Genomic DNA, 25443 nt, shown 5'->3' on the forward strand with positions numbered 1-25443 from the left:
GCATCATTTTCTGACTAGAAAATCAAGAATTATTTATGGAAAATTTTTATTTTGTTGTTTGATTGCTCCTATTTTCCATGGAAAATGTAATATTTTCTATGGAAAAAATCTTATTTGTTGTTTGATTGCATCAATTTTCTCCATAAAAAAATTACATTTTACATGAAAAACTTTTTATATTCCCCAAGGAAATAGTATTTTTGGCTACCTAAAATGCTATTAATCCTAATCAACCATTTTTTCTATTTTGTGATCATTCAAAAAAAAAATTATTTATGAATTACTGACTTTAAAAAATCATCATATTAAATCATTCAAATAACATAAATCATTTATATTCCTCAAAAAGTTGATATAGTAAACCACAAAGTTCAAAATTATCTTTGCAAATATGTCTATTGTTTCAAAGTACTCCAACTAAAAAAAATTCAAAGTGCACATATTTCTTCCATTGAAGCAAAACCACAATTCGAGATATGGATCACTTGCCAAGCTTGTGATTAACCCATGCATGCAAAACGCTTTATCATTGATCTCAAAGAAGAAATGAGCCTCTTTTTCATCATGCACAAATATTTACATGAGAACCATAACATCATCATCCGCAAGACCCAATTCTCGGACTTTCTCTAGGTTGACTTGTACATAGATGTGACTTTGACTTGCTTGCTTTTGGAACTCATTGGCTATTTCTTGTGAGGATTGAGTAATAATTGTGAGCACTAAGGTAGCATCATCCATAGGTTTTTGACGGGACTTCTCTTTTTTTCTACTTCATTGGTGCATTGGCTGTGCTAGAGTGACTTGGGTGTGCTTCCTCCATTTCATCTTCATCCCATAAACCAACTCCCACCGGGTTAGTGATGTCATCATCATCATATTTCTTCCATTGAAGCAAAACCACAATTCGAGATATAGGATCACTTGCTTCAAAGCTTGTCAGATCTAATCCCCTAAATAGCCATGCAAAAAACGCTTTATCATTGATCTCAAAAGAAGAAATGAGCATCTTTTTTTCATCATGCACAAAATATTATACATGAGAAAACCATAACATCATCATCCATGCAAAAGACCCAATCTCGGACTTTCTCTAGGGTCGACTTGCTACATTGATGTGACTTTGACTTGCTTGCTTTTTGGAACTCATTGGCTACTTCTTGTGAGGATTGAGTAATAATTGTGAGCACTCAAAAGGTAGACATCATCTATAGGTTTCTTTGACTGGGACTTCTCTTTTTTTCTACTTCATTGAGTGCAAAAAATCTGGGTCTGTAAAAAGCTAGAGTGACTTGGGTGTGCTTCCTCCATTTCATCTTCATCCCATAAACCAACTCCCACCGGGCCCACAACTAGGACGGACCACATGCTGGGCCGACCTTGGTGGTGGCGGGCCGTGCTGGCCCAAGCACGCATAGTGCATGGGCCGTTGTGGGCCCGGGGCATGCCGGGCCGGCCCGTTTGACACCACTAACTAAATCACAACCAATCATAAATATAACCACAGTTGTTTCTAATATCAATTAACCTTCACAGAACTTATAAAAGATAAAAAATAAAAAATAAAAATAAAATAAGAAATCAAACTCTAACGTGGGAGAATAAATGTGAAGAAAGGAGATTTTACTTAAGTGTGCTTCTCCCAAACAAGAGGATCCACTGTGACTCATCCGTTCTCATCCAAACCAAACCCACTCATCTTGAACAACTCTGTGATCTCCTTGTAATCAATTTTGAGAGTCTTCAACCTAGCCTCACATGAGCAACTCCTACAACCACTTGGTAATGTTCAAGTACTTTGCTGACAACCTTTGTACATTCGTCAGCCTTAAATCCATTTTCTATTCTTCTTGACCCCACAAACACCACCTCTAAAAGAGTATCTATTAGTGCTTGATCCATATTGCCTGACTAATGAACTTGCTTTTTCTTTGTTTCTACATGGGAAGAGGTTGGAGTGATTTCCTCAACATTACATGCAGAGGAGCTTGAGATTGTAGCAGGTCTAGCAAACGGATAAGCCTTGATTGCCAAATCATTGACTTCCCATTTTTTGTTTCACTTTAAAAATCAATAACATAACATAGCACATATATTGCTGAAATGTGCAATTAAGAGTACATAAGTGTAATATAAAGTTATGACAAAACATAACATAAGTAACTGAAATATGCAATTAAAGTGCATAAATGTATAAATATAAAGTTATGCCATAAAGTAACATAAAATAAGATGTCGAAATTTATAACATAACATAGCATATTAATTAATCATAATAGGTAATGTTATAACTACTGGTTGAAATTAGCCCACATAATATTAGACAGTGGATCTCTTTGTTTGGTCCATTCTACTTCAGATGTGATTCTGAGATTTGCATTAACATGTGTGTCTTCAGGTACATCAATATGCAAGGGGTTTATTTCATTGTCATTAACATCATCATCACTACAAAGATCATCTGAATCATCAATACGTAAGAAGTTATGCAAGGCACAACATGCAAAGGATGATCTTTGATTGTGTATATATGTCATGAAAGGATATGATTGATGCCTAAGACAGGCAAACCTCATTTTTCAACAAGCCGATAGTCCTCTCAACAACATTGCGAAGAGATGAGTGTCGAAAGTTGAATAGCTCTTTGTGATTTTTAGGAAGTAGACCCTGAATATCTCTACGATGATACCGCGTACCTCAATAGGGTGTAAGAAAACCAAGGACTAAGGGGAACCCAGTGTTGGCAAGATAGTATTTACCTATTATTATAAGGACGACTTTAGCAAAATGGTCATATAAGGTTCTTGTTATGATAGATTAAGGGATATATAACATACTGAGAGGAACTATCAACCTAGCTCCTTGCGGTGAGACTGCACTCCTTAACAAACGACCATCATGTATTGATCTTTCCCAACCAGCAAGCACATAGGTAATCCTCATATCAAATGTACATGCCACCAAAACATTTTGAGAAATGAGTTGTTTCCTATTCCGATACCTAGGTTGTTCTTTCACAAGGATATTAGTAGCAATATGAGTACCGTCTATAGCACCCACAACATCCTATTAAAGATATCTAGTTTTGAACATCGACATTTTTGACAACATCTCTATAAAGGTTAAGACATGCATTTAACACTCTATGGAAATAATAGTTAACAGTTTGGCCAGACCTAAAAAGTGTAAAACTTCCAACTCTGTTGCGATGGTCATGGTCAACTGTGTGCACAAAAATAGCTACTTGCTCTTCAACACTTACAAATAGGCTACCAGCTAACCCATAAGCACTTAAGCAATTGCACAAACTGTGGAATGCACCCATTTTCATCCTGAGTAGCTCGCGGCAAATCTTATCACTGGTGTTGAACATTCATTTAATGCTAACTCTCTCTCAGTTCTCCATTTCCTATGAGGGGCTCTGTGGATAATTCTATTTTGATAGTGTTGCCTCATATAACTATAGATCAATGAGGCTTGCATGACCATCATCCAAAATGTTATCCAAAGTTGATTTTCAATTAGTGCTCTCAGCATTCAATAACCCATGTAAATTATTAAATAAAGATAAATAAATAATATCTCAATTAAATAATTTGTTGCCCTAAGTATCTACGTCATGAACATTATTCATATATAACATAATTTACTAGATGTTAATTGGCATAAACAGCAGATAATGCTATGATGTCAATTTGGTTAAATGTATGCATAAACTAACATCACCAGTGCCCAGTGATAGAACCATAAATTAGAGGGTAGGGGGTGAATTGGAAAAAAAACATTCAACTAATAAATTTTTACTTTTCTTTTTATTTTGTTCATATGTTATAGTTAAGTTTATAAAAATCAGATGTTAAATAATAAATTTATACAAAAATCCTACTAAAAATATAATTTTATATATTATATAAATTCATTTGTAAAAATCAAAAACTAAAATATAGATTTTTTTTTAAAAATATACTCAAATATCAATAGATCAAATAATAATTTTTGTAAATATTTTAAAAAATATTATGTTTTATATTATAGCTATTAATTTGTTAAAAAAATTGATTTTTTTAAATAAAAATAAAAAATATAAAGAAAGAGATATTTTAAAAATTAAAAATAAACCCAAAAGAGAGAAGGAGAAAAATAAAAACCGAGAGATAAAAATATAAAAAGAGAGATACCTAATTTATAAAAAAATGATTTTTTTAAATAAAAATAAAAAACCTAAAAAAAGATAGAAATATTTTTAAAAATTAAAAATAAAAAACTAAAAGAGAGGGGAGAAAAAAAACCTATATATATATATATATATATAGAGAGAGAGAGAGAGAGAGAGAGAGAGCATGAAAAGGGGGAGGGGGTCGTCGACCACATGGAGGCTGCCGCTTCCCCTGTCCCCCTTTCTCCTTCCACCTTTTGCCAGTGCCTTTGTTCTCAAACTTGTTGTACTAATTTGATTATTTTAATAAATAAACATCCAATATTATATTATATATGAGAAAAGAAGCCCAACCCCCACCATAAGGGAAATCCCTCTTGAATGCAATAAAGAAACCCTTTTATGAATATATATATATATATATATATCTCTTATCTATGTTCTCTACTCTCTAAACTCTTCAAGCAAGCTTCCGCCATAACCGTTACTTCACCCAGGATGACCCTCGCATCCAGAGTAAGTTGAACGGCATCCCCAACATCCACTTCTTCGTCCCCGACAAGGCAGTACCGCTGTGGTGGATCTAGTGGTATCTATTATGCTTAATTAATCAATACAATTGTTAATGAGTTACTTCTCCCTAGTAATCTAATTATCAAAGTATTTATTTATTTATTTAATAATATTTTATGACTTCCATCTCCAACAAAGTACAAACTTCCAGATAGTAGACAAATCACCAAATAGAATACAAATTCCTCGATTATATGACAAAGATTGAAAATTCATATGCATATGCACAAAATAAAAACCGTAAATCAGACATTTACATGGATTTATGAAGAAAAGGGGAGAAAAAGGTCAAAAGATCTGACCTTGGTCGTTCCGGGTATAATGAAGATGATGGTTCCTCGATGATGAGACACTTGGCGATGTGGGTCTTGTGGAGTTGGGAGGTAGCGGGACGGATCTTCGACAGTACCGACTTGGAGCTTATAATTTTTTTTTCAAATAAGGCCCTCAGTTTTCCATGGAATAGTTTTCTTTGGGTTGGGAGAGGAAAAGTTTTCCACAGAGGAAAAAATTGTCATGTGACCATGTTTGATTGCCCATTTTTTCCATGAAAAATTTTTGCAATCAAACAACCTATTTGACTGGAAAATTCTTGATGGAAAAATTTTCCATGGAAAAAATGGTCAATCAAACACAGGCTAAGTGTTTTTTTTTAAAATTCAGGAATCAGAATAAATATGATGATTTCAGGAACCATGCACTTTTACCTTAAATTAACTAACACTGATTAATGAAGATAATGAACACATGATGGTAGGATTAATTCTAGAGATCTGAGTTAGCTTGGAAGACAACAAACAGTTTTAGGGACCTTGTTTGACAATGGTGGCTAACTCTGGTACCATCTGGTTATGGTGCTTTTATCATCACTAAAAAACTCAAGTTTCTCAAAAACTTCCTCAGGTCCTAGGCTAGGGATTCCTTTGGCTTGTTTGACATCCACAGAAACAAGCTTGTACTTGAGTTTGGCTCCCTGGATATCCTTAAAGAAGCTAAAGCGCTTTCCACAAAAGAATCAGCTAGAGAAGTCAAGGCTCACTCTCAACTGAGTTTGGTTCTCGAAAAAGAAAAGATTTTTTGGAGACAAAGATCGCGAGTCAACTGGTTGCGGGAAGGGGACCCCAATACTAAGTTTTTTCATACTATGGCGAATGGGCATCGAAACCATAAACACATTAGCCGTATACTTTTAGAGAAGACTTGGGTGGAAAATGATTCAAAGATAGGGGTGGCTTTCTCTAATCACTTTCATTCGCTCTATGGTACCAAGAAAAGCTTTCACTTTTTAGCTGACTAGGCTCACCTCTTCCATCTCAAACCCCAACTTGACCTTAGCACTTTGGAAGCCCCTTTTTTGCTTGTAGAAATTAAAAGAATGGCTTTTGATCTGGCTGCAAATAAAGCTCATGGGGCCAATAGATTTCCCTCTATCTTTCTTCCAGAACCATTGGGACATTATCCATCATGACTTGCTATGACTCCGCCAGGATTTCTTCTCGGGGAATACAAACTTGGAATGCATCAACTAGGGCTAATATCGTTCTCATTCTAAGGAAGAATGATGCCTCCGAGGTTGAGGACTTTTGTCTAATTAGTCTTATTAATGCCCCCTTAAGATCATTTCTAAGATCCTGGAAACTAGACTTAGTCTTGTAATCAACTCGTTGGTGGGCAAAGTCTAATTAGTGTTCATTAAGAGTCCTATCATCTTGGATAACATTGTTGTGGTGGAAGAATTAATCTTTAGCATCCAAAGTGCAACCTTAACGGACACATCTTCAAGGTTAACTTTGCCAAAGCCTTCGATATGATACACTGGGAGTTCTTTTTTGACATCCTAGTTGCAAGGGGTTTTGGGGAGAAGTGGACCTTTAGGATTCACTATATTTTGGAATCTTTAAAAGCAAATATCCTAATAAATGGTTTGCATTTAGGGTATGTCCATTATCAGAGAAGCCTTCGTGAGAGTGACCCTTTTTCCCCTTTGCTTTTTGTTTTGGTCGCAGATGTTCTCAGCACTATGTGTTCTCACGCTCTCTCTTCTAGAATTCTTGTTGGGGTCCCCCTCGGTTCGCTAGACAATTTGTGTCATTTGCAGTTTGAGGACGATCTTCTACTTATCACAATAGGAGGATTGGAAGACTTGAGAATCTTAAAGTTCATTCTTCTCACCTTTGAAGGTTTATCTGGTTTGGTGGTTAATTTTCTGAAAAGTTGTCTTTACTCAACCCTCCAAGGTATTTCTCCTACAAAGGTGGAAGTCACTATACTGAACTGCTCGGCGAGCTAGTTATTAGTGTTTTATCTCGGTATCCTATTCTCCAGGAAGCAACCTAGAAAACAAGATTTGACCAAATTTACTCTAGCTATTAGTAACTGCCTTGCTTCTGGGAAATCTCGATTTCTCCCTTTAGGTAAACGCATTGTTCTGATCAATTCCATGTTATCTGTTTTGCCCTCCTATTGGATGTCTGTGTTTGATCTACCTATATGGGTGTGTAGAGAGATCTATCAGGTCAGACGTGATTTTTTATGGAGTGGCTGCGATATCTCCAGACCCAAATACCTACTAGTGGGTGTGTCATAGATATGCGAATCTAAAGGCCATGGTGCGTGGGCATTCTGAATGTTTTCAATCTTGCCCTGTTGAGGAAATGGTGGTGGAAATTCTCTAGCAACAACACTAACCCTGTGTTGTCCAGAATCATTTCTTTCAATTATATGCTTGTTAGTGGTCTGATTACTTTACTGCACTCTACGCCTAGAAAAAAAATCTTTATTCCGAAAAGGACCTCTTAGGTACAGAGAAGCATTCTTGGCTAGCATTGAGTCTACTGTAAAGGATGGGGAAGGCATCTCCTTTTGGTTAAACCGTTAGTTGGAAGGTAGTACGCACAAAGATAAATGGCATGACCATTACAACCAATGTCGTGATCCCTCTCAGGTCGAGTGTGAATGTTTTACATTCTGGCCAGGACCCGATCCTCTTGGAGCTCCCTTTGTTGTGGCTTCAGACATCCATTTCTTCTTCCCAAGGAAGGGACGTTAAGACCTGGAGGTGGAATCAAAAGGGTTCCTTGGTCAAATCCTTTTATTCTTTCCTCAACGATAGGGGGACTCGTTGTGTCTTTGGGGAATCCCTTTAGAAATGTCACTGCCCCCTTAAAGTTAAGGCCTTTTTCTGGCTAACCTTTCACAATAAAATTCTTACTCAGGTAAACTTGGCTAGGCCAAGATGCAACCATATCTCTACTAGCACTTGCTTGCTTTGTAAGGCTGCTAAAGAAGAGAGTGTCCATCTTTTGTTGAGTTGCTATTTTTTTTGCAAGAATATGGGTACACTTTCCAACACTTTTTAGAGCTGCAATCCCTATTTCCCTGATGGAGGCTTGGACCTCTTGGGGGTTGCAAAGGGTTTCTTATTTCTAATCCCTTGAGGTTTATTCTTATCAGAGCCATATGTTGGAAATTCTGGATCGAACACAATAGACACATTTACCTTGTGGGGGGCGGCGGTACCCTGGACATAGTCCTTTCAGGCAGTGGTTCTCTTTTACATTTTTCAAATAAGCACTATATCATTTGTAAAATTAACCATTTGCTCATTGCTTGGTTTGATGCAGGTCCTGCCTCAGTCAAATCCCAGCTCAAGAATTCCCTCCAAAAGATCAAGCGAAGCCTAGTTTTTATGAGTCCTAGGTCTCTCGCTGCTCCCCTGGAACAGGAAACTCCAGTTAGCACGCTTGTTGCCCTTTCCCCGGAGAATGAGATGCCTGTGAACCCTAAGATTCCCTACCCCTGATCAACAAGCTCCAGCAAGCCAACTTGCTAGCGTGCCAGATGTCCCTCCCATTTCCGGCACCCATTTAGGTTGATTTTTTTCCCCTTTGTGTATCTTTCAACCCTTGGATGATGCTTCTATTTGTTCTTACTAGATGTTCTCGTAGTTCCTCCTTTTGTTTCTAGTTGTATTTCACCTATGGTGACTCGCCATTTTTTTTGTTTTTTTTTTTTTCCATTGTTTTTAGTATGATGTCATGTTGTACATTTTCCCCACTTTCGTTGCATAGAGTATGTGTTTTATCAAATTTTTTTAAATAAATAAATAAATCCAACATTTCCAATTTTCTAGTAAAAGAAATAAACTAAAACTCATAATTAAAAATAAATAATTTATTTATTTATTAACGATATAAGAACCAATGAATGCGGTACACCAACGTTGAACCACCTCCCTCGTAGTCCAATCCATCTGGCAAGACACCACCACCACCACCTCTCTCTCTCTCTCTCTCTCTCCCAAAACAAGAGAAAGCAAGGGAAGGAGAAGAGGAATCGAATCTCCGGCACCAAAATTAGAGCTTGGACGCGCCCTAAATCTCCTCGAGGTGCCCTCATGGAGCCCCTCTCCAAGAGGCCGAGATCCGAATTCGATGGCCCGGGCTTCCGCCACCTTGCCGCAGGTACGATTTATCTCGGTTTCTTTGCTGTTTCTAATGATTTTTCTGATTGAATTTGATGGTTGATGCCCTTTTTGTATTTATGATTCGGATGGAGAACTGGAGTGAAGGCATCTTGTTATGATAGTTTGATGTTGAATTTTGGATGTCTGATTGTTTCAATTGGTCGGGAATGAGGCGATTAGGTGGTGTTTTTGTCAATCAGCCTCTCGGTTTCTTATTTTAGTTGGCTTTAAGCAAAAAAGCTTGAATTTTGGTGATTGGGCGAGAAGTTTGTTTAGACTAATGGAGGCCGGAGGACCATGGATGGTCTCTCTCTTCTTTGGAGCGGCTCTCCAATTTTTGGAGAAGACCGGGAAATATTTTGATAAGGGGCTTTTAATTATGTTCTTTTTGTTGGAATTCACAGAGTTTGGGATTGATATGGTTGAAAGTAATTGCAAGTAATCTATTTTGATTTGTTCCCTATACAAGCGATGACACATGTTTAAAAACAATGAAAAAGAATAATATGAATCTAATACTTCTCTTGTTGTCAAGTGCCTTTTGTCTAGTTCCCTGATTTGTACACTAATATATATGTTTTTGTTTTATGCATGTGGTGCTATTGTGCTATATTTACCAGGTCTGTGTTTATGTGAATCATTCTACACGTTGCACCCTATAACTGCACGAGATTATGTGGTCTTAGAGTTAAGTAAATATTCTTTGGGCAGCTTGGAATCACTCTATGAAAATATTGCCACTTTTATAAATAGTATAGATTTTCCAGTGAATCTTGAGCAACGTAGCTGAGAAGATCTATACTTTTCTGAATTATTGATCATTTAACTGATATTAAAAGATATGGCGCCGTTATATTTATATCAAATGATATTAAAAGATAAACTTGAACAATTTATCTGCATCACTGAAGAATCTTGCATGAGACACAATCTTTGCAATGTGGCAAGCAAAACTATTTCCAAACTCACATGCATAAAAAAATCTTTCAACATTGAGAGGTGCAAGTTAGGCAGAGTCTCATGACCTAGAAGGGGATCACATCTAGATTGTATCAGAGTGAAACTTGATTGTAGAAGTTATTAAAAGAGATTATCTTGTGATTTAAGATCTTGCAATGAGTTGACTTGGAGTAACAGTTTTTACAATTTACCTTAAGTGGTGTTTGTATAGTGAAATCTTTTTTGAACAACTACTATAATATTCTTTACTTTAGGGGAGGTTCATCTTTCTGGTTCCCTTATATGTTAGTGCATACAACAATTATGAAAATGTTGAGAAGGGCACTTCCCATTTCTTTTTTACCACTCATTAGTTTTTATTGAGGAAACAATGATTTGTATGTTTCTAATAACTTGGTGTTCTTTGAAATCTTTCCATAGTCTTGCTGGTTGTTATATGTTTAGGATTGCCAGTTATATTTTTCAAAACTTTTTCAACATTTTGCACAAGTTGAGCCCATTGAATTTTGTAATCACTTGTATCCTACAGTGAGAATGTCTTTTTAGAAATAAAATAAATAAATAAATAAATGTCTTAAAAAATGTAAACCTATTTTTGAAATTTACAGGAGTTAGTGTTCTTCCTAAATTTTTAGCAAGTTTACATTTCATTAAAAGTTGTACTTGCAGTGGATAACTTGGGATCAGCTTCACCCACTTCATTTATAGTCTTGTGCTTGTGTTCTATTTGTCTTGACAATTTGTGATGATTAGATGATACAGTGATGAGATTATCTTTGAATGGAAAATTAAAATTTTCATGTATGATCATCAGCAGCTATTGTTCATGTTTCAAGGCATCTCATGAATGTGTATCAATATACCATTTGAATATGCCTTTGCATTTCCTTTTTCTTCCTGCTGAATGTATGTATTTTAAATTTATGAATGTGGCTAGTTATTTGACATGTTGCTATTTTGTGGCAGATGGAAGAGATGTTGGGCAGCAATCTTTTTCACCAGCTGGCAAGCCAAAACCTTGCATGAAATTTTTCAGGTGCTTCCCTAGTTTTTGGTATCTATCTAGTTCTAAAATTCAGTTATTGAACTAATGCTTTAACCTTGTCATAATAACTGCTTGTGAAAAAGTTGGCCGAGAGCTCAAAAACTACTATAAACAAAATTTGTCTTTGAAAAAAAAGATAAGACTGGAGTTGAAACTCTTGACTAATGCAGGATGTCCATCTATTGATGTAATATTTGTCAAAGAGATATTAACATTTGTGCCAATCAGGACAAGTGATCTATGAGAATGACAAAGAACATATTGGGTAGTGTTGAAATATGCTTAAAAGTCAATCCGTTGATATTGGCCTTTGGGATCCATGTGATTTTTTTTTTCTTTCATATCAGCTTCAAGGAAATGAGCATATCTCTGAAGAACATTTTGTCTGCCATTTTCTTTTGAAATAGTGATTTAGTAAATGATGCACAGGCCCTTCTAGTTTTCATTTTGCCATTGCTTTTAGAACTAATTTTAATGTGGCAACACTTTGCTTACCTCATCTTCTTGTGTATCTCTCATTGTTTTCAGTACATCTGGTTGCCCATTTGGTGAATCTTGTCACTTCCTCCATTTTGTGCCTGGGGGCCTCAGCTCTCTTGGTGTGGCACCTGTTGCCTCACTTTCTGCTGCATCTTCTGCTGCCAATCAGAGAAAGCCAGCAGCTGGCCCAGGTGGAGATCCTAGTGTTACAGTTAATGGATTCAAAACAAAGCTGTGCAATAAGTTTAATACGCCTGAGGGCTGCCGATTTGGTGACAAGTGCCATTTTGCTCACGGGGAAAGTGATTTGCGGCCAGCAAATAACTTGTCTCGAGGAAACAGAAGACCAATGTCCAATGGACCCCTAGTTCGTGCACCATCTCCAGCCTTCAGCAATAGGCCTAATCCAGCTGGCTCCCCGACCCTTTCTGTGTCTGAACCAAATTTCGCCTCTCAGGGCTATGTGCAACTAAATGAATACGGTGCTCCAGATAACAATGATGCCTCTGCTGTTTATCCGGCTGGACCTGTAAGTGAAAATGTATCAGTTTGCTGATAAAAGAAGTCTGCTGGCACTTGTTTTGTCAATTGGAAGATTGGATTAGTTCAATGACGGTTCTCTTTGATTGTTGAAGGTGGAGTGCTGTGGGCAGGTAGAAGATGGCGATTATCTTCTGACATGATTCCCAGCTTTGGTTTTGTTTTTGTTTTGTTTCATCTGTAGCTTGTTTTAGCAGAACATCAGAAACATTAAGATATATTTACCAGAAGAGAGAACATGAATGGACCTTTTTACTGCCAACTGGCTACTACAGCATTCCTGGTTCTCCTGCTTGAGGGAACTAATAGTGAAACATTACCATGTTCATTATTTATTTCATGCCTTGTAACCATTGTAGAACTTGATTTAAATGTTGGTGTTTGTTGAATATATGCTCCTTGTAATTGAAGTCTGTAGCTTTGCGGTTGATAAATGCACTGTCTTTCTATTCTTTCACTTGTTGCACTCTATCCTAATTCCTTCTGCCATGTCAGCATGGTGCATTTAACCTCATGAATGGTAAAAGAAAACAAATGAAGTCTACTGTTGGATTGAGATACATTTGCTTAACAATAAATTATGCAAAAGCAACTTAATGCTGTTGTTGGATTATAGGAACTCTGATCTGGCCTCTTATTCATATGCGATATACAGATTTTTTCCTCCTTTTCATGCAGATATCTCAACAGGTGAAGGACTTGTCAGTTTGCTTAATCTGCAGGAATGTAACCATTGGTGATTATTTTGGTCATATGTTCCATAGCAGCCTACTGCTTCACTGTGGTATCCACATTTCAGTGGCGAGACAAGATTGAAGGTTTGGCTGCCAACTTAAAACATCTTTCTCTTATACTCATGCATTGTGATTCACTAATTTCCTCCTCTGTCTACAGCAAGCGTTTGAGAACATTTCATACTATTACAACATGTGGATATTACAAGGACAGAAATTATAGGAGTGCAGGCTTTGCTTTAATTGATGTAAGTTCTGATTTGGATCCTTGGTATATATGCATGACTTACAAAATGGATTTCATGCTTTATATCAGTGCATACAAGTCTTAGTCTAAGAGTGTATATGTATATACATATTGCTTTCTTATCTTATTTTCTTCTTTACTCCTGCATCCTCAGAAATTTTCATGACCTGTATTTCTGAACTTGAAATTAATCATTATCTGCAACTAAGAAGAAAAATATATACTATTTAATGTACCCTCATTTATACTAGCATTAGCTTAACATCCTTTACCCCTTGAATCTAAATAAAACCAGCCCCTTTCAGTCCTCAACAAAGGTCTAGGTTATTTTACATGAGACTTAATGGATGTGATTCATGACCAATATATGCTGATGTTCTTACATTTTAGCATCATGAATACTCCAAGACCATTATGAATGCACCCTCACTGGCGAACATCTTTGTTAATGGTTCTATGTAGGTGAACAGTTCTCCGTCCACTAAACCATGCCTCTTAGGAGATAAAAACGTCACGCCTTTTCTTCGGGTTGTTTGGCTCTGGGTTCCCTTGCCTCATCATTGCCACGAACTCCTCATAGTTGATTCTTCCATCCTGTGGATAAATGATAGTGTCTTCAAGTGAGTCAAGTGACAACATAAAATCTAAACATTTAAAGAGAAGTATATGTAGTTCACTCACATTGTCGGCATCAGCATCAGAGATAATGTCCTTTATTTCACGACCATCATACAATCCTTGTGCCTTGAGAGCTTGCTCGAGCTCCTCTTTGGTTATGTATCTAGAATATAAAACCGAAGTGTTATTGGCATACAACAAAACGTGTTCATGATTCAGAACTGTTAACATGATATCACTTTTGCTGCACTTACCCACTGTTGTCTGTATCAAAGTACTGAAACGCTTTGTAGAGATGGTCTTCTCTGTCCATTCGGTTTATGTGCATTGTCGCTGTGATAAATTCCTCATAGTCAATAGTTCCATTACCATCGGCATCAGCCTGTTATGAATAACAAAAAGGCAAAGGTGATGTTAGGATAACCAAGACACTCTGAAGTAGTTTGTTACTGATCTGAATACAAAACTTACGGCTTCCATTAGTTGTTTGACTTCACTCTCAGTGAGCTTTGTTCCTTGCTTTTGTAGCCCTTGCTTCAGTTCTTCTAGTGTTATGCTTCCACTGTTATCTGTGTCCATGTTCTTGAACATCTCCTTCAACCCCCTTATCTCTTCCTCTGATAAACAGCCTGCAATCACCTGCAAGTTAAAAAGAAAAGCCAGCAAGTTCATTTCTAGATTACACAATTCCTTCAGGACAGGGTGTTTGCTCAGTTTGATACATAATGAAGTGAATAACTAAAATGGCTGATGTATGGAACATAGGATACATATATATATATATATATATATATGAGAAGGCGGTCATAAATTTCAGTGGAGAAAGGCATGGTCTGATGATTTAATTCTATTCAACTAATTGTACTTATGGACATTATGGTAGTTAAGGACTAGCGATATTAGCAACATATGAAACTTTTTTCTCATCAAAGTTCCATATAAATATATAGTGCATGCCAACTGCATTTACAATGTTCTAGCCAATCAATCACAACTGTATTTCCTTTGAGATTAGTATTTTAAACAAGAAGTTTACCCTCAGAGCAGCTTTCTTGAACTTGTTCATTGCTCTGAATTGTTTCAGCCTGTTAAGAACAGCATTGTCTAGTGGTGTATCAGGTGCTTCTCCATCCTCTTTGATCCATGGATGATCTGCCACAGAAATTCATCCCATTTTTATTGGGATTAACAACAAAAGAAACACCCAAGAAACAGTACAGTATCACATTAATTGAACATACAAAGTATTAGATTACTTGTCAAAGTTTACTGTCATATTATATTATCACACTCCATTCTACAGTAGTTTTTTACTTCTGTTGATTGTGAGATTAGTACTGTGCTTACTTACCTTAAGCAAGTGGTGAAAACGAAAAAAAAAAAAACTCCTAGTGCTACTGAATTAGTAAATTCTTAATATGAAGATTAGGTCTATCATAGCAGAACATCAAAATAATAAGTAGCCTTTTCCTGCTAAAACTACGCACGAGAAACTAGGAATGTTATGCGACTCACTAAGGACTTCAAATGCTGTTATTCTTTGCTTGGGGTCTGATGTTAGCATCTTCTTGACCAAATCTTTTGCACCAGCAGAAATTTTTGGCCATGGATCACTACTAAAATCAACTTGTCCTCTCAGGATTGCATTGAAAATTCCATGTTCAGTCTCTGGTAATAGCCAAAAAGAGACAGAAATTAAACAAACTCTAGCCATTGAGGATGAACAGAAACTAAGAAGAAGAGAAAAAGTACCGGCCCAGAAAGGAGGAACTCCACAGAGGAGAATATAGAGCATGACTCCCACACTCCAAATATCAACTTCTGGTCCATATCTTCTTCTCAGGACTTCTGGTGCTATGTAGTAAGCACTCCCAACTATGTCCCTAAACACCTCACCTGTCCCAGAACAACATCAAGTTATAAGTTTCATATCAAGATGCTATTTCTCTCATCAAGCACATGCACACTAATTCATAAATTTAATTGCAGGAAACCTTGCTTGAAGAACACAGAGAGGCCGAAATCAGTTGCCTTGAGAGGCGCATTTTCATCCTTGCTCAACAAGAGAAAATTCTCTGGCTTGAGATCTCTATGGACCACACCCATAGAATGAAATGTATGAACAATCTGAACAATGGTCCTCAGCAGAGAAGCAGCAGCGCGCTCCGTATAATGCCCCTTAGCAATAATCCGATCAAAAAGCTCACCTCCGGCGCAAAGCTCCATCACCAAATGCACTGATTGCTTATCTTCATAAGCTCCTTTCAACTCAACAATGTTTGGTTGCCCGGTAAGGTGGTGCATGATCTGCACCTCCCGTCGAACATCCTCGATATCCTCCTTATTAGCAAGCTTCCTTTTGGTAATTGTCTTGCAAGCAAACTGTTCACCAGTGGCCTTATGTGTGCAAAGGTGTGTGACACCAAATTGGCCACGGCCGAGTTCTTTGCCAATGGAATATGTTGCACGAACATCTTCCATAGGACGGCCGAGGACCGGACCAATGGCGGCCGGCTTCGCCGGAGGCTTGGTTGGGGCTTGAGGTGTAGGAGCTGGCTTCTGGGATGGCTTGGGTTCCTTGGAGGTGGCTGGAGGGGGAGGAGTGGAATTGGAGGACTTGCCATTGGAGAAGCAGTTGCAGTTACCCATTGTGGTGGAGATGGGGAAGGAGAGGTCCTTGAAGGGGAAGGGGTAGGCTTCCCAATCAAAGAACAAGGTCCATGTATTTGGTTGGGGGTTGAGCAAATGAAGATGGTGAGAGGAGACCAGGTAGGATCAGTGGGGGATGGAGAGGTTTGGAGGAAATGGCGGGAGAGGGCTAACTGTTTGTTTCTTCTGTTACTTTTCTTTAAATAGACTCTGAGATTGCATCCCTGCCGTTGGTTTTGCTTTGATATTCGTGCAGGAGTTTTTTTTTTCTATGTTTATGATTGAAGATTGGAGATTCTGTTTTGAGCTCAAATTTTCTGTTAGATCTTATCTTTTTGGTGAAATGATGAGTGATTGACATGGATTTTAGAGTTTCTTGTGTTTATCTCTTTCTGAATGTTATTTCAGGCATCTGAAATATAATCTATGATTCAAGATTATTAGGTTTTATTCAAATTTATTTTATATATATATAATCAAGTTGTGAAGATATGGTATCTTTTGATTTTTAAGATATTATTCCAAATAAACAAACTTACTAATTTGGTCCTAAAGAAGAATGATATTAGATTTATACTAATTTGGTTTCTCCAAATTTAATTATGTTTTGGAAATAATCTTGTTATTTCCACATCATCATCATCATCATTATTCTATAAGTCGTGTTTTTTTATTTTTATATAATACGAATTTAGAAATTTATTAGATATAACTTTCCCAAAATTTGGTAAAAGAACTACCAAAAAACAAACAAAATATACTACAATAATAAAAAAAATTAAAGCTTTAAATGATAATAGAAGAAACTATATACTCACAAAAAGAAGGATAAAATTCAAGTAATTCATACTACTTCCACAGTTTCTTATTTTGAGTCCCATTCATTCAAGGTTTCTCAATTAACTGATAACAGCGGGTGTAATTTGCAAAATAAAAATAATTAATAATAATAAATACAACATGACTACTGTCTATTGACACATGTTCTTGTATTACAACCTTAACAATTTAAAAAGAAAAAAAAAAGAACAATTTATTGAAATCACATCAATTGAAGGTGTGATGAAAATAACTCAATATGTTGGAATAGAAGGATCAGCTTTGACAGCATATGCATGAATGCCTCCTGCAATATTGAATACCTTCTTGAATCCCTGCAAAAATTTATTGCCAATATTAATTAGAATCAGCTCTAGTATGTGATGCTCATGAACACATCTTGTAACGATCGAAGATACATTCTTGATATGAAACTCTTCATTACTCGATTTTTTAGTACGACAGGAGTTTTATATACCTGGGTCTGCAACCATTTAGCTACTTGCATCGATCGCACTCCATGATGACACTGAACCAGGAAAAACAGGTTACTGAAACAAACAAAGAATGCAGTCTAGTTGATCTTTCTGATTTAACATTGTAAGCAAATAGTTTGTGATCACAAGCAAATGAGCTGAGCTTAAAGAAAAAGAAATCATCCTACCAATACATAGACGTCCTTCTGAGGATTGAACTCATCTGTGATTAATGATCCCCATGTCCCAAACTGACGCAAAGGTAGAACTTTGAAACCTGGCAATGAGGCTATATCTCTGCCATGAAAATACAAGAAACAGCACATGAGATGATGAAGCATGATTATATGTTGTATGGAACCAGAAATACTTTCAGTGTACATACTAAGTTCTAGCAGGAAAAACTATAATAGTCAAGCGCAGGTTCTACATAAAACTTTTCTTAAAGGCTGGAAAAATTAACTTATACAGAAGATAACATTAGAGATTATCACAAGCAAAATAGTTGCTTTAGCTGTATATGTGAAACTAGGAAGTTGACATTTATTTTGTCACAAAACAATCAGAGAGCAAGTTCTACAAGGAAATGAAACCAGAGGGCAACCATATATTAACTTTTGATCTCAGTATATCAGCATATACTTGAGTGATAGCTTTAACAATTGCTAGAGACTAGAAGTTTGAGAATTATAGCTAAGAAGAAGGTAGTACACTTCTTCAGGTTCTCGGACATCAATCAACTGAGCTGTTTCGACAAAGCTTGGATCCTGCATTTTTGAGTAAAATTCTTCTGGTCCAATATCTTCAAGTAGAGATTCTTCCCTGAAACATACATGCACAACTGTCTTCTTGAAATTTCTCTGGAGAAATAATTAATTAACAAAAGAACTCTTAAATAACCTTTCAGAAAGAACTTGCAAAAGGTGCCAGCCATATTTACTCTTGCAACGCACAACTTTATTCAAGGGTGCAGTAAATGCGACTTCCTCAAATTCTGGTATCTGGAAGGCAACATTAGAAAATCTTCACCTATTAAACTGCAAGCATTGTGGTGCTTTGATACAAGAAGTCACGAGGAGATTAATAATGACAAGTTGACGTCAAACTCTTCAAACCGAATTGAACATGACTTTGACATATGCATTAGATGAAAAGGTAACAACCATAGAGTGCAAAATATCCCTCATGCCCTATAATAATATAGAGATGGTAAATGCTGGTATACTTATTTTCTTTTTCAGGATTTATAACTTGAATACGCTTGCTCTATTGCAATATCAAAAAAGTTATTTCCTCCTATTTAACTATCACAACTAATCAAATTATATAATCAAAAAATATGTGCATGAGGCGAATGTATATGCCTTTCCCAAGGAGAAAAATAACAGTTGGAAGCTCTCATGCAGCAGAATCACTAAGTCTTTATAGTTGATATGAATTGACACATGGCCCTGAAATGCTTCTTCTCTAGGCATCACGATTTTTTTCTTTCCTTGTTTCGCCAATTTGATTGTTGAACACAAAGTATAAAGACCTTGAAAAATTACTAAATTCAGAGCGAGATAACGCATTAGGGTTCATTTGGATTCTGGACACAGTGACTTGTTTTCTAGGAGCTGGTATTAGTAAGTCTCGGTGATCTTTCCCTTTTACAAACTACATCTACCTAATAGATAGCACATAAAGTTTTACATACCATCTGCCCTCTTCTCACCCATCCAAGCATACCACCAATTTCTTTCGATGGGCAGATTGAATATTCTGTAGCTAAATCACTTAAATCTTCTCCTGAAAGAAAAAATGAAAAGTTATCTTTTAATTTAATATATATATATACATATCTATATATAAACATAATATCAGAAAATGATCTTCGCTTAAATAGGCAGGTGTTGGCAAAATGCATGACAGGCTTGGCAGCATAAGGACATGATCAAACATTTATTTGCTGATGTTCATGATAAATGATTATGGTAAATATATTGGCAATGCTCAGGTACATGCTTTCTTCTTTATGACTAGTGCTATTGAGTTAATAAGGAGATACCAATCCAAATCATAATGTTAAATGAATAGATATATTTTCATTAAGCCATTTTACAAATTACAATCTAGTGCACTAATGCATCAAACTATGTCATTGATGAATAGATTACTCGGACACCTCACAAGCTATGTTATACTTGAAATTTGCTAAAAATGTGGGTAGGTGCATTACTTGAGGTTGTGTTTCCTTTTTCCAACTAAAAACATAGAGCTCAATTTGAATTTTGCAAAACAACATAGCTGTAGTGTCACAGAAAAATTGAAGGAAAATCTCCGAGACCAAGGAAATATAATATTTGGCAAGCATGTTATAGTACTGTTTCAAGCAAATCCATATGATGGAATCCTTATTCATCTCATTAATATTGTATTACATTACTGCTTCGATTTTTCAAGCTGTGTTAGGATCTCTTCAAATATTACTGATATTTCTTTAACTACTCCTACCCCTTAATTAAACTCTTAGTAAGTTCAAGAAAATTTAATTTCATCACATGCATTTTCCTAATGAATTATCAAGTGTTCGAAACACCGCATGTCTAGCCTTTTTTGTTAGATTCTGAAGGTCTAGGCCACAAGGGAAATCTCATGCTAGAAGCTTGGATTCCTTGGGATTTTACTAATCTGATCACCTACACAGTAAAGTTAATATTGACAAAACCCAAAATGCATCATCATAGCAATCAATAGTCAAAAGACTTTTTCAAAGGTACTAATCTTTCTTCAAGATGAAAACCGAAAGTTTTGCCTAAGAGGGCCTTCCAATTGCTAGACTTATTCAGCAATCTTGATGACAGGGTTATTCGAGGTTAACCATGAACAACCAGCATAATAAAAATATAAAAATAAATCTCCATCAATATTGTTTACAAAATTTCATCACTTTGCAAGCCAACATTTAGCATAATCAATTAAGCCTAACATGACCTATATCTACAAGCAAGGCTTCCACTAACATGAGAAAAGAGCAAACAACTACAACACCAACCTCATCCAAGTAAACACTCCAGAACTTATACACAAAAATGTCACAAAACATATCAATAATAAAACAAAGCCAACTAGTAATTCAACCAAATAATACCTCCAGAAATCCGTTTTTGTAGCTCCACCAAGAGCTGAAGGTCATCTCCACCAACAAGCAAGTGCTGAACTAATATCTCTTTACTCTGCAACTCACCATTCCCAGCACTAAACCAAACTGCCAAAAAGCCATAAAGACAGTTCAACAAAGCAAAAAACTTGGAATTTCTTGATGGAAAAATAGAAAAAGAAAGTGATGGCAAACCTTTCCCTGAAGGTCTGGGGTTAGTTCCCATGAATGGATTCCAGCTAAAGAGAGAACAAGAGGAAGGAGGTGAAAAGGTGGGTGTGAAGAGTCTAGGGAGGTGAAGCAATGGAAGAGAAGAGTAGCAGGGGGCTCTCAAAGGAGAGAAGGGGAGAGAAGAAGAGGAGATGAGTGGGAGTCTGAGGTTGGGCAGGAAGAAGGATGGAGAAGAGAAGGGAGAAAGATGAGTTGTTCTCAACATGTTTAGCAAAAAAAATTTTGTTTCTTGCTCTGAACATCCAGAAAGATTGTCTTTGTGGAATTTCAAAGGAAGACAATATGTTGAATAAAAAAAGCCCAACCTGGTTCAAAGCCCATTGGGCCATTAATTAATGTTAATATTATTAATGTTTTTAAAAGATTTGAAAATAGTTAGAGTTGAAGAAATATTAATCCTTGATAATATTTGAAAAAATTATTAATTATTAGTTAATATAAACTGTTAATTAGAAAAAAAAACCTTTACTGAAGGGTGTTTAGATGGAGGATTTAGAATGGAAGGCACTAAAAGGCCTTAATTTTTTTAATTCCTTTTAATGTTTTAAATGGAAAGACCGAATAAAATATTTGGGATAAGGGTAAAGATTCAAAACACTCACAAGCAAATCACTCCTTAGGAGCTAGGTGCATGAAAAGAATAGTCATGACTCATGAGCTTCCAATTTCAAATTTTGGTTATAGTTGACAAAAAAATATATTTTTTAAAAAAACAATGTGACCAAAGCTCAAAGGAAAATTTTCGTTTGTCTCATGATCCGGATTAAAAGATTTTATTCCTCAAAAAGCGAATTAAACCATAAAAATATTTGTTAAAAAATTTAATAATTAAGAAAAATTAATGAATTTAATCCACTCTTTAATCCTCCATCCAAACACTTCTTAAAAATGTTGATGGTTGTCTGTATACTCCCTCCATTCACAATATATAACAAAGTCTTTTATGATGTCAAAACCAAGATTAAGAGTAAAATATCATTTTATGAAAAACATTATCAATTATTATTCTATCTTCTTTGCACATAATCAAAAGAGCTTACGAACGGCTTTTGGATTAATTAGTATGTGATTTTTTGCGTAGGGCATTTGTTTTGGGGAAAACCCGTATTGCGAAAAACAAAAATGAAACATTCAAAAGGTCTTGAGTTCAAAACTCATTGGAAGGAATAATGGAATAGAACGATTAACTCTCAATCTGTACGCACACCCTTAATGTATATAACGCTTGTTGTTTTGGTATCTCCTTCCACACACATTATCTTTCTCCTACTTTCGAAATTCTCCATATCTTAATATGAACATGCATCACTGATTGTTGTCATTGATCTCCTAATCATCAACACAGCAGTGGCGGAACTAGGATCCACTGGTGGGGGGCCTGAGGCAAAATGAAAAAAAAAAATTCACAGTTAACCAATAATATAAGTTTTGATTAAAATAACCATAATTTGAAAACATACACCATAAAAAAACATAAAACATTTATCTAGGGACACTTGAACTAGAATCGACACCAGTTCTAGTGTTGAACGCGCGAGGCATGCGATTAAGAGGAGGTAACTGCATTCGATGAGTTTGCATTTTCTGAAAACGTTGTAGAATTGCTTCATTATCAATATTTCCAAAAACCTCCCGCTCAATATAGGCAACCAGACTATCGTTCATCCATTCATCTCCCATTTTGTTGCGTAAGTCAGTTTTCACAATATTCATTGCGAAAACACCCTCTCAACATTAGCTGTCACAACTGGCAAAACCAATGTTAACTCAATAAGGCGATAAACAAGCGGGAAAATAAAACGTTTTTCTGTCTCAACCATCTTCCTAGCAAAATCTCCCAAGTCCCTAATATTTGTAAAATCTTCATCATGCTGCACATCGTAAATGAAGGTGGCAAGTTGATCCTCAAGCATCATGCATTCAGTCATTGAAAAATCTTCGGGATAAAGCTCTGCAAGGCGAAGTAGCTTCTGGATGTTAAATTTGGAGAATGAGTCCCTTGGATCAAGGCATGACATGAGAAGAAGTAACTCTGTGCTAGCTTCTGGAAAACGGTTTTGTATTTCTTGTGCAATCAAATCAATAACATAATATTGCAATGATAATAAAATTAGAAATAATACTAAAAGAAAATATCAATGGTTTTTATAAAAGCATAATAAATATAAAATAATAATAACCTCGCAGAAAATCTCCACACGGTAATGGTGAAAATGAGTAATGACTTGCCCCTCTCACCTAGAACGTCCACGAATTCTCATATTATCATCCATATTAGGTACTGGGATCAAGTTGTTTTCACAAAAAGAGCTAACCTCCTCCATAAATTCCTCCCATCCAGTCTCCCTTAAGCCTTGAAGCCGAGCTTTCACAGCCTCAATCAAACGCATGGCTTGAACAATATTCTGATCCTTTTGTTGTAAGGCAAGTGATAATTCATTTGTTATCCCTAACAAACGCCTCATCAAATACATTATGAATACAAACTAATAATTCTCCATTTTTTCAATTAAACTTGCCGCGATACCTCTATTATCATTAGAAGCACCATCATCATGCACATTTTGGAGTACCTCTAACACTGAAGTCCACATAGAGATTAGTCGAAGAATTGTAGTGTAATGTGATCCCCAACGAGTATCCCCTGGTCGTGCTAAGCTCGATTCTTGGTTTTTTCCTCTGCCACTGACTATCTTTTCTTTCTCTAACTGCTCAACCAACCTATCATGATGATGTTGCCGAAGTTGGTCTTTCCTTTTGCACGATGCTCCGGTCACATTAACAATCCTAGTAACATATTGAAAAAAATCACTCACAATCCTATTATCTTTAGCAATAACAACAATCACTAATTAAAGTTGGTGAGCAAAACAATGGACATATCTTGTATATGGATTTTCTTTTAGGATAAGTGCCTTCAAACCATTGAATTCACCTCGCATATTTGATGCTCCATCATATCCTTGCCCTCTTAGTCTTGAAAGAGACAACTTATGTTTAGAAAAATAAACAATCAACAAACGATTCTTCAAAGAAATGGCGTAAAGTGTCGGGCACATGAACCATAGCAAGGAATCGCTCTATCACATATCCATCTTTATTTACATATCGTAGAATAACTCCAATTTGCTCTTTCACTGAGATATCCCGAGCTTCATCAATCAAAAGGGAAAAATAATTATCCCCAATATCATCAACAATAACACGTGTAATCTCCGCTGCACAAGCATTTGCTAACTCCTTCTGAACCTTTGGGGAAGTCATTTGATTATTTCCAGGGGCGTTTTGATTAACTGTCCTCCAAACTTCTTCATTTCGTAGGCTATACCACTCAAGCAACTCAAGAAAATTACCCTTGTTCAATGAGCTCGAGGACTCGTCATGTCCACGGAAAGCTAGGCCTTGCTTCAAAAGAAAACGTGTCACATCCAAAATCGCAGTTAAACGAATATGGTATGCAACCTCCATCTCATGTGAATGTGCTGCTAATGGGTGTGATACACTTTGCCTTTGATTTTGGAAGCTTTGAAATTGTACTCTAGCATCGTTATGTGCACTGTTCACAGCACCAACATGTTCTATAAATTTTTCTAATGCTTTTTTCCAATTATTGAACCCCGTCTTGGTGAATGCATCTTCTCCTATTCGACTTACTCTGTTTGGCTTGCAAAGATAACACAAAAACAAAACACTACATCTTTGGTAACACAAAAACCAAGCATCCCGAAAGCTCCTCCTTTGTTTGCCATACTCTTTCTGTGGAAAATTGTGCCCAGCTGGTTGACAAGAGCCTCTAGTCAAATATTCCCTTCTAACTTGATCTCTAATCTCGATATCAAAATCTTCAATCAGCTTTTGCAATCCCGGGTCACTAATAATGTCATCTAGATCAAAATTAGCATGAGCATTCTTCTCACTTGATTCAGAGCCTAATGGTGCTTTGCAAGCATTAGATGACTCTCCACTTCATGGTCGTTTAATTAAAAATTTATCCATATTCTGCAATACGCAATTGATAATCCCAAATTTATCAAAGTGTTGGATGAGTCATCAAGACTATTTATTTTAGTACATTGGCAATATTGCTAATCAAATCATTAATCAAGATTAAAGAACAACTCAAGCTCAACATTTATACATTTTATTATTTTCATTAGCAGTTGAAGCATTGTGTCTAGTTGTGTGTAAAGCTTAGATTTAATTGGTGTTTAATCATGAATTAGTTGTTTAGTTATTCACATGTTAGTTATTCTTCACTAATCACTATGTTGTTCCCACTGAATACATAAGCATATTTACATAAACTCATTC

At 36.2% G+C, this 25443-nt stretch overlaps 4 protein-coding genes and 1 long non-coding RNA gene across 7 annotated transcripts; 2 read left to right on the plus strand and 3 right to left on the minus strand.

The window, feature by feature from the left end:
* The first annotated feature begins 8977 nt into the window (after window positions 1-8977).
* On the plus strand, window positions 8978-12670 carry LOC120264735 (zinc finger CCCH domain-containing protein 14-like). The gene is made up of 4 exons (XM_039272559.1): window positions 8978-9192; window positions 11121-11190; window positions 11728-12208; window positions 12315-12670. The coding sequence occupies exons 1-4, from the start codon at window positions 9126-9128 to the stop codon at window positions 12360-12362; spliced, it is 666 nt and encodes a 221-aa protein (XP_039128493.1). The 5' UTR covers window positions 8978-9125; the 3' UTR covers window positions 12363-12670.
* A 260-nt stretch (window positions 12671-12930) lies between these two features.
* On the plus strand, window positions 12931-15541 carry LOC120264736. 2 transcript variants are annotated; one of them, XR_005537530.1, is made up of 3 exons: window positions 12931-13037; window positions 13114-13201; window positions 15458-15541. It is a non-coding gene; the product is annotated as an uncharacterized LOC120264736 (long non-coding RNA). The 2 variants fall into 2 exon arrangements; XR_005537529.1 differs by lacking the exon at window positions 15458-15541 and adding an exon at window positions 13663-13744.
* On the minus strand, window positions 13376-16720 carry LOC120264733 (calcium-dependent protein kinase 2-like). Of its 2 annotated transcripts, XM_039272557.1 has the most exons (8): window positions 15813-16720; window positions 15571-15714; window positions 15334-15486; window positions 14855-14970; window positions 14290-14457; window positions 14073-14200; window positions 13882-13981; window positions 13376-13794 (listed from the first exon to the last, which is right to left on the minus strand). In XM_039272557.1, the coding sequence occupies exons 1-8, from the start codon at window positions 16465-16467 to the stop codon at window positions 13696-13698; spliced, it is 1563 nt and encodes a 520-aa protein (XP_039128491.1). In that variant the 5' UTR covers window positions 16468-16720; the 3' UTR covers window positions 13376-13695. The 2 variants fall into 2 exon arrangements, with proteins under 2 accessions (XP_039128491.1, XP_039128490.1); XM_039272556.1 differs by having other exon boundaries at window positions 15334-15714.
* Window positions 16721-17389: 669 nt separating this feature from the next.
* Window positions 17390-21379, minus strand: LOC120264734 (rhodanese-like/PpiC domain-containing protein 12, chloroplastic). The gene is made up of 8 exons (XM_039272558.1): window positions 21097-21379; window positions 20893-21009; window positions 19459-19550; window positions 18663-18763; window positions 18474-18584; window positions 17951-18059; window positions 17765-17815; window positions 17390-17621 (listed from the first exon to the last, which is right to left on the minus strand). The coding sequence occupies exons 1-8, from the start codon at window positions 21335-21337 to the stop codon at window positions 17541-17543; spliced, it is 903 nt and encodes a 300-aa protein (XP_039128492.1). The 5' UTR covers window positions 21338-21379; the 3' UTR covers window positions 17390-17540.
* A 1462-nt stretch (window positions 21380-22841) lies between these two features.
* On the minus strand, window positions 22842-24600 carry LOC120265223. Its single transcript, XM_039273105.1, has 4 exons — window positions 24155-24600; window positions 23660-23919; window positions 23448-23581; window positions 22842-23102 (listed from the first exon to the last, which is right to left on the minus strand). Exons 1-4 carry the CDS (start codon window positions 24598-24600, stop codon window positions 22842-22844), a joined length of 1101 nt encoding a protein of 366 aa, XP_039129039.1.
* Between the last annotated feature and the right edge of the window lie 843 nt (window positions 24601-25443).

Source organism: Dioscorea cayenensis, chromosome 7, assembly GCF_009730915.1.
Source record: "Dioscorea cayenensis subsp. rotundata cultivar TDr96_F1 chromosome 7, TDr96_F1_v2_PseudoChromosome.rev07_lg8_w22 25.fasta, whole genome shotgun sequence".
NCBI lineage: Eukaryota > Viridiplantae > Streptophyta > Magnoliopsida > Dioscoreales > Dioscoreaceae > Dioscorea > Dioscorea cayenensis.